The 9,062-nt window shown below is 35.7% G+C and overlaps 2 protein-coding genes and 1 long non-coding RNA gene across 5 annotated transcripts; 1 reads left to right on the forward strand and 2 right to left on the reverse strand.

The window, feature by feature from the left end:
* Positions 1–330: 330 nt before the first annotated feature.
* On the reverse strand, positions 331–2,177 carry LOC118755592. 2 transcript variants are annotated; one of them, XM_036490419.1, is made up of 3 exons: positions 2,033–2,177; positions 729–858; positions 331–662 (listed from the first exon to the last, which is right to left on the reverse strand). In XM_036490419.1, the coding sequence occupies exons 1-3, from the start codon at positions 2,108–2,110 to the stop codon at positions 556–558; spliced, it is 315 nt and encodes a 104-aa protein (XP_036346312.1). In that variant the 5' UTR covers positions 2,111–2,177; the 3' UTR covers positions 331–555. The 2 variants fall into 2 exon arrangements, with proteins under 2 accessions (XP_036346312.1, XP_036346310.1); XM_036490417.1 differs by having other exon boundaries at positions 729–882.
* A 344-nt stretch (positions 2,178–2,521) lies between these two features.
* Positions 2,522–4,404, reverse strand: LOC118755593. 2 transcript variants are annotated; one of them, XR_004995029.1, is made up of 6 exons: positions 4,126–4,404; positions 4,034–4,069; positions 3,431–3,907; positions 2,785–3,277; positions 2,629–2,697; positions 2,522–2,552 (listed from the first exon to the last, which is right to left on the reverse strand). It is a non-coding gene; the product is annotated as an uncharacterized LOC118755593 (long non-coding RNA). The 2 variants fall into 2 exon arrangements; XR_004995030.1 differs by having other exon boundaries at positions 3,837–3,907; positions 4,126–4,386.
* A 337-nt stretch (positions 4,405–4,741) lies between these two features.
* LOC118755591 (COP9 signalosome complex subunit 3-like) lies at positions 4,742–7,562 on the forward strand. The gene is made up of 9 exons (XM_036490416.1): positions 4,742–4,944; positions 5,086–5,240; positions 5,300–5,393; positions 5,470–5,714; positions 6,225–6,599; positions 6,714–6,845; positions 6,906–7,088; positions 7,231–7,298; positions 7,371–7,562. Exons 1-9 carry the CDS (start codon positions 4,890–4,892, stop codon positions 7,384–7,386), a joined length of 1,323 nt encoding a protein of 440 aa, XP_036346309.1. The 5' UTR covers positions 4,742–4,889; the 3' UTR covers positions 7,387–7,562.
* The last annotated feature ends 1,500 nt before the right edge of the window (positions 7,563–9,062 follow it).

The following is a 9,062-nucleotide window of genomic DNA, read 5'->3' on the forward strand; positions in this document are numbered from 1 at the left end:
AGTCGGGATGTTTTGTATATGCCCTTGCATGTGTATTTGTGGTTTTTTGGTAGAAAATGTAGTGAAATTTCTTACAGCAATACAATATAAAAGTTTACTTCATTACCTACCAAAAACCACAAATACAGAATTCAAGAGCATATCAACTGCTAAGTGGAAGATCGACCTATCTCGGCAGCCAGCTCGAAAACATCCTATCTCAAAAAACTTTTCAATTCGTTTTTTAGAATTCGTTTCAAAAACGTCCTATCTCAGCACATTTTCAATACATTTTGAAGTGAGATAGGGCCTTTTTGAACCGAACTCGGAAGCGTTTTTTTAATAAAATTCTGAAATAGGGCGTTCTTGAAAAGTTTTTTGAGATAGGGCATTTTCGAACTGGCTGCCGAGGTCGATCTTCCACTCCGCAGTCGATATACAAAAAATCCCGAATAGCCGTATTTAAATAACGTTTTTGAAATTTAGATTGGAAAGTTATTAAATTTTTATGTTACATTTTTTTAGAGATTAATAATAAGACAATTAAATTAATTATTGTTAGATTTGTTATTATGTTTAATTTTTTTTTTTTATTACAATTTGTTTGTACCTATTGTGGCTTAGGAACACGTGCTTTCTGATTTCCGCAATGAGGTCAATTTTGGGCATACTCACAAACGCATCTGTTGGAAAAATATAAATGCATTACTTCCTGAAATAAGTAAAATAAACAATTAAAACATATTTACCGAAAACTAATTCTATTGTTTTTAGCCCCAGAAGTGGAGCTTTGTTGGCTTTGCCCTCATAATTGTATGAAATGAGTAGAGTGTCGGCAAAAATGCTTCTCAACACGTGTTTCACACAACCCTTAGCACCCTTCAATTTTAAAATTATGTTCAGCTGGAAAAGATTATAAAATTTATAAATACTAGATATGTACATAAATGCAATTATAAATATAAATGTAAATAATAAAATATAATATATGACTACATAAACGAAATATAAATTAACACCAATCGAAAGATCTTATTTAAAATAGTAAAACTGCATCTTTAACTAAAAATCGTCAAAATCTTTCACAGACAAGCAAAATATCATATGTTTACAGAGCGGTAAGTCACAGCAAAAACTGTTATTTAAAAGAAAATATTTAGTTGTTGAAAACAAATTTTTCAAAAGTTTGTGAACAGCGAAAAAGTAATTATATAATAAGAGCGTTCCAGATCGTCTACGATTTGCAGGATTTAGTCCAAAGTTGTTCCCATACGCCACGTTCACATAAGGTTTATCAAAGGCAGAAACAGCTGTTCCTGTAAAACCTGCAAATCCTAGAGTACGGGAACAAGCTAAATATGTATTCTGTTTTTTAATTATAATATAGTTCTCTTTGACGGTAAAATATGTTTTGTTGACATATGCTGTTTTGCGTGTTCTTGAAAGATAGAGTTAAGTGGCTCATAGTACAACAAAAATCCTACAAACCATTTCCATAAATTTTCATGCCCATTTCCCGCTTTTTGATACGATTTGTAAAAATATTTCGAGTATGGAATTTTATAGTCCACTGAATTTTATTATAATAAGATTTAAGTTTTAAGTTTCTACAAATTTGCGGCATTTTTTAGATTTTCTTTTGTGTGATTGAGTTTATTTTTGTATGGGAGAAAGTAAGCCAATCCGTTCACAAAAAAATCGCATTTGTGAAAATTTCAAACTTGCATATTATTATACTAAAAATCAGTGGGCTACAGAATTGCACACTCAAAACATTTTTAAAATTCGTATCAAAAAGCTGGAAAAGTGCATGAAAATTAAATTAAATTTTATCGAATTTTCCTATTATTTGTACAAAGTTTGGAACTTTGGTTTTTACGATTTTTGTTATACATACTATAAACCAAATTTTAATAAAAAAAAATTGCATACATATGTATATACGAATAAAAATTAATATGAGTAAAATAAAATGCATATATACAACTAATATGATATATACATACATTTGTATATGTGTATAAAAAACAATAAAAAAATTAGCAAAAATTACCATCGCATCGGAGTGTGGTTTGTTTCCCAAAAGATTCTCCAAAGTATTTAACTTTTCCTGGGATGATAGTGGAAGCATACTTTGAAGCAAAGTATGCTCTTTACTAATAGCATCTCCAGTGATTCGGGAAATACTTTGGTGAACTTTCTAGGTCACCACTTTGCACTCTCGCAGTAGCTGCCCTTGAGCTTGAACTTCCGCGCGTTCGGGCATCTGAAAAAAAAATTAAATTATTAAACAATAATTTTAGCATTCATAAATATGTACATTGATATAACCTTTTCGGCCAGAGCATTTGCTATTCCGTCCACCTTTGACTCAACCCTTCCAATGGCGGCCATGACGCCATCAAACATTTCTTTTTGCCTCTCCAGCAGGTGAGACAAGGTAAATTGTTGACCTGTGTTGCTTGTTGTTGTTGTAGTGGCTACACCCGTGTTGGTGGTTACTGTTGGCTGGGAGACAAAGCGCTCCTCGTAAGGCAGTGCCACATGAAAGCGCTTTCTATGTAGGGCTACATCTGAAAGCGCAGGAATGTTTGATTAAAAACTATTAAACATATTGTAAATGTATATGTATGTATATTTTCGAAATACCTGTGTTGCTCGTGCGTGGTGGAGAGAGGGCTTCGGTATCTCCCAGGAACAGTGGTGACAAATCCATTGCTTCAAGAGAAGGAAAAAAAAAGATTATGCAGAATCGGAACTAAAATAAACTTATTCGTATCAGGAATCCAAAAATAAAAATTCTACCTTCATGTTAAACTGTTACTACTGCGAATTATGACAACTACCAGTGGTTGAGTTCACTACTTCATAGCAGCAGTGGCACGGAAACGTGGATCTGCTATTGCAACTTCTCTACTTGAATAGATGAGAAGCAGTGTCAGAATCGGGAAACACAAGAAGGCCTTTCTTGTTTTAATTAGTGCTATGTTTCGTTGAGGCTATCATAATATTGTTGTATGTGCTATTACTCTGACTACAAATATCACTTCGTTCATATTTTAGTTCTCCTACCTGATCTGTGCCTCAACGAAACATAGAACCAAGTAAAACAAGGAAGGTCCTCGTGTGTTTTCCGATTCTGGCCGTGCTTCTTATCTATTCAAGTAGAGAAGTAGCAATAGCAGAGCAATGTTTCCATTTCCACTGCTGCTATGAAGTAGCAAACCCAATCACTGTTGTTGAACTGTGCACTACACTTTGTAAACTATGGCTTCCAGAATGACCGCATTCACCAGTCCTAAATTTGAAAATATATGCACATAAAAAAGGTATCGCATAATCGTAAGAAAGACTGTTTTCCAAAACATATCAGTTTTTAAGCGCACAACCATGAAATTCCAATTTACAACTTGTTGAACTGACTCGTTTTGGAAAACCTGCAAAGGCTGACCTACTACACTTTTTACATATGTAAACACTGCACTTTCTTTTGTTGTTTACATTTGCACATAATTAGCCTGTTCCCGTACTTCACGATTTGCAGGATTTGCAGGTTTTCCGGAACAGCTGTTTTTGCCTTTAATAAGCCTTATGTGAACGTGGCGTACGGGAACGACTTTGGACTAAATCCTGCAAAACCTGCAAATCGTAGACGTTCTGGAACGCACTAAATAAGCCTGTTCCAGGTACTTCACGCTTCGCAGGTTTTTAGAGGAAGCTGTTTCTGTACGCCATAAGGTTTATTAATTGCAAAAACAGCTTTTCTTTTGAAATGTGCAAATCGGGAAGCACCAGGAACATGATTAATGTAGGCAGTTGCAGCAGAAGCAACGTTTATTCGTCGCATGAAAACTTACCGAATAATGTATGCAGCGCTGTTTATTGGTGGCGGCGTTGAAGGTGGTGGATATGCTGGTGTGGAGCCTGACTGGAGGTGGCGTTGATGTTCCGTGGTAGCAGGGTCGAAGATAAATTTAGAATGAAAAATCGCAAATTTGTAAATGCAAAATTATCAATTAAAATATACAAATATGTGAATAATTCTAATACATACCTTAATTATATGATTAAATCGCAATGTTTCGGCAATCTAAAAGAAAAAAAATTCCATTATAAACAATGCAAATTGTTAAAACGTTCTCTTACCTTCAAATGTTTTTGCAAAATTAACGCTTTTATTTACAGCCTACTGTGATCAAAGATGTCAAACTTTTGCTAAAGTCACAGCCTCTGTGATCAAAGCTGTCAAATTTTGCTTCATTTCCACTTACTCGCTCTAACGCATAAAATTCTTATTACAGTAAAAATTTTTATTAGGTCCGGTTCTCTCACTCAGAATTTTGTTTTAACAGTCGGAAAAATAAATTTGTAAATGTGTGGGTAGCATAGCTAAAAAGTTGCGAGTGTGTGTGTAAATCTGTTGAATTTCAGGGGCAACTGGTTAGCTGTGGCTTGCAGGGATGTTATTGAACCATACGACTTTCCTCGCTTTGCTTGACAGTTAGAACTTAGAGAACTAAGCGTGAAGCCAGATTTGGCCGACTGCACCCCAAAATTTTTGCGCAACAAAAACGGTCCACTGGAAATGCGCCTTCTCATTTATAAACGTTCTCTGGTTGAAACGTTTCAGAAAATAATGAAGAAGAGCAGATTTATGATTTGCATCTTCTCATAACTATACGTTCTCTGTCATAACTATACGTTCTCTGCCAAAACTCATTTGATCCCAAACCGATTCCGGTAGTGTATTTGGTCCCAAACCGGTTCCTGCTAGTGCATAAATATCCCAAACCGTTTCGCATAGCAACAAAGAAGAATTAGCAGAGTTTGCAATTGACAAATAATGAATTTTTAGTCAAATCATTTGCCTGTAAACTTTGCGAAAAATATAAATTTTTAATTACAAAGCGATGGCCACCGCATTGGAGAACTATGTTAACAATGTGCGGACAAAGAGTTCCGAAGGTGGGTGTCGATATAGAGCTCAAGACGGTTCCAGCTACCGTTCAACCAAGTCCGAGAACTAGACGCATGCCGGCAAATAACTTATCAACTCCAATGTTCTTCACAATGGCTTGCCAAAATGAGTTTAATATTTTCTTATAGGAAACTTTCGCATAATGGTGGAACAACTTAATGACTCTGTCGAGGTGCTTTCAAGGTATTTGGACTTACTAGATAACGTGCTGGAAACGTTGGATTTTCAGCAGCATTCGCTGGGCGTACTTTACGTGTTGCTAGTCAAATTCAATGGTGCTGCGGTTGGTTAAAATAGGAAAGCATATAAAAAGCTTGCAAATAATTAATTTAATATTTTTAGAATGCAAATGCAGATTTGCCACAATTGTTCAACCTTTACAAAGAATTTATAAGTCAATGCAACGGAGAGCAGGTCCGGTACGCTACGTATACATGTAAGTATAAAGTGGTAATTTAAGTCAGCCTGTACATATTTGAAAACTTCTATTATTTGTCTTGAATCTACAACAGATTATGATCTATGCCACATGTTTACAAACCTCATCGTTGATCACCCGTACTGCATTCAGGGCATTAAAGTAGTAGCACAAGCCATCGAAAAAATTCGTCTCTGCGACTCTCAACAAACCAGCATTCACTCCGATCTCTGTCAGCTGAGTTTAAAATCAAAGTGTTTCAAAACAGCGTTAAGCTTTCTGGATGTAGACATTACCACCATATCAACTGCATCGGAGATACGAGGGCAAAACTCAACTGTATGTAAAAATCTGTGTGTTTGATTTTTAATAATTACCGCAGTGTTGCGCATTATGTTATACGACATAACATTAGTTTCGACTTATGTCTAAAAAAAATGTTCCTCCTTGTGATAAGAAAAAGTTGTACGTAGTTTCTTTTGGTAACCTCTGAACATAAATATGTATAAAAGATTTTTCTTCGGAGGTTTATAAGCTAATACTCTGGCTGCGTTTTTTTATACATTCCGGATAATCCCATTTCACCGCCAGATTAAAAAGAATGCGATTGAAATATATGTTAACATATCATCAGGAGCGTTCTACAGAATAAGTAAACAAAAATTTATTCCAAACGTTCAGAATGAATAAAGAAATGCAGCCTCTGACAAATTATCAGATTAAGAACCATTTCACAACACTGCAGTAAACGCCAATTCAAAATTGCCTACTTAAAAAACTTGAAATGTTTCGAAATTAGGGTCTTTCCAAATTTATAGCACTCGAATTTAATTTTATTATATTTTACAGGAAGCGAACAATGACGCCAAATATTTTCTACTCTACTACTATTATGGTGGCATGATATACACTGCCGTTAAAAACTTCGATCGCGCCTTGTACTTCTTTGAAGTGTGTATATCAACGCCCGCTGCAGCCATGTCTCACATAATGTTGGAGGCATATAAGAAATTTTTACTAGTTTCTCTGATTCTGCACGGAAAGGTTTTGCCGATACCAAAATATTCAGCACAAGTGATTTCGAGATTTATGAAACCGCTCGCTCAGGCTTATCACGACTTAGCAACCGCTTACTCAACCTCATCCAGTGATGAACTACGAATTGTTATGAATAAATCTAGTGACACCTTTACTCGAGATAAAAATATGGGTTTAGTTAAACAGGTATGCGTGCATTGATTTATGGTAAAGACTATAAATCTTTTGTTACTTCATAGTTTCTTTTTTATTAACTATTTTGTAAAGCAAGTATTTTAACTAAATTAAATTAATTTATAGGTTGTAACTTCGCTATATAAGAAAAATATACAGCGGTTAACCAAAACATTTTTGACGCTCTCACTTTCCGACGTTGCTAGTAGAGCTCAACTTGCAGATGCTGCCGAAGCGGAAAAATATATTTTTAATATGGTGAGATTTCATAAATTGATTTGAAATACTTTTCTAACCTTTTTTCAATTTCGCATAAAGATCAAATCAGGGGAAATTTATGCAACTATAAATAAAAAAGACGGAATGGTGGTGTTCAAAGATGATCCGGAAAAATATAACTCCCCTGAAATGTTCCTTAAAATCCAAGAGGATATGGCACAAACGATGGAACTAATACGGCAAATAAACAAAATGGAAGAGGAGATTTTACTGAATCCCCTGGTAAGTAAATTAGAAAAAAAAAACACTATGAAAAGAAAACTGAAAGTTTTACTAAGTTAGGTAAAAGAATTATGAAGGAATGCCAAAAATATAAAGCACATCCGCGCCATTGTCAGTATTAAATATTTCTCTCTATTTACAGTACGTTAAAAAAGCTTTGGGTAATCAGGAGGATGAACTAACGTCGCAGCATGCAAAATCATTTTCAGGGTAAATATTGCGATGTGTACATAATCACTGATAAATAAATATGTACTAATATTTTCTTTTTGCTATTTTCAGAGATCCAACAGATTGATGATGCCACAGAAGTGAATGCACTCTAGCCGCGCTTTTGTCAAATGAAAAAAACTGTACGGAATCTGTTTCATCTGCTTCATGCTCAAATGCATTTCTTCTGTATTCAACAAAGAATTTGTCTGCAGCAAAACTTTGCCTATAAAGAATTATTAAAGAATTGTTTTTAAATTCATATTTTTTTATTGCCATTGTTATTTGAAGGTAAATGTGTGGATAAGTGCCGATTGGCAAAAAAAATTTACCGATGATGAAATTTACGCAGATAGATAAATATGTCAATGAAAATTTGCGCTCTTTAGGTGATCTCTGAAAACTCGATAAATATATTTAAAATGGCTTCATTAGCTACGCATGAATTTTGAAATAAAGTTCTAGCGTTTACTGTAAGTTTTGAAGCTTACATTTGCTGATGATGTTGTTGTAAGCATAAAATTACTCGAAAGAGTTTTGTGGAATGCTGCTGAAGTGATAGCGATCCGGTGGTAATACGCAGCCGCAACACACCCAAAAAAATTAGCTAAAAATATCTTTCTCAGCACATCGCATGTTTAATAATATAGAGAGGTAATTCAAAATTTACGTTTTTTGGAGATTTCCTCATTCAATTAATAAGCATGATAAGGAAGATATGTTTAGCCTCATAGATGACTAAACTTCCCAAAAATGACGAAGATATCGCACACCGTATTCAAAAGAGTCACAACGCAAAATTTGGCATTTTTGAGAATATGCCCGAAAAATGTACGCAGCGCTCTTATTTACCTTTCAGCAAAGGCCGGAGTTGTGACTCTTTTTAAGACGGTGTGCGATATGTGTCTTAGAACTGTATTTTGGTATATCACATGTATGAATTTTGGACTGAGTAGGCAATTCAGGAGTAAAGTCCTCTCTCGACGTACGAAAACCACGCTCTATAAGTCACTCATCATGCCCGTGCTGGTATATGGCGCAGAAGCATGGACAATGACAACATCCGATGAGGCGGCTCTTGGGGTGTTTGAGAGAAAGATTTTGCGGAAGATTTACGGTCCTTTACGCGTTGGCGACGGCGAGTACCGCAGACGATGGAACGATGAGCTGTATGAGCTTTACAACGATATGGACATAGTGCAGCGAATTAAAATACAGCGGCTCCGCTGGCCGCACCGACGCTCCAGCTCTGAAAGTATTCAACTCGGAACCCGCTGGTGGTAGCAGAGGAAGAGGGAGGCCCCCACTGCGATGGAAAGATCAGGTGGAGAAGGACTTGGCTTCACTTGGCGTTTCCAATTGGCGTCAGTTGGCACAGAGGAGAAACGACTGGCGTGCTTTGCTGAACTCGGCCAAAATCGCTTAGGCGGTTACAGCGCCACAAAAGAAGAAGAAGAACATGTATGAATTGAACAAACTTTGAATGCGTTTTCGCACAAAATTGAAATTTGAAATAATTCTGTATATTATTAAGCGTGCGACATGATTTGGTAACTATAACCAACAAATGTAACGATAACCAAATCATCTGTTGATGGAAAATATTTTTCGCAATTTTTTTTCTGAGTGCAAAGTCATCAAATCGCTGCCAGCATTGATCGTGAGCAAAGACAAAGGAACCCTCTTGTATGCATATAAAGCGGTTGGCAGGCCGGTGCTTAATTGTGCTTTGCTAATAGTTTATGCTTTTCAGTTCATTTTTTT

The sequence above is a fragment of the Rhagoletis pomonella genome, unplaced genomic scaffold, assembly GCF_013731165.1.
Source record: "Rhagoletis pomonella isolate Grant_MI unplaced genomic scaffold, Rhpom_1.0 Rhpom_scaffold_06740, whole genome shotgun sequence".
Taxonomy (NCBI): Eukaryota; Metazoa; Arthropoda; class Insecta; order Diptera; family Tephritidae; genus Rhagoletis; species Rhagoletis pomonella.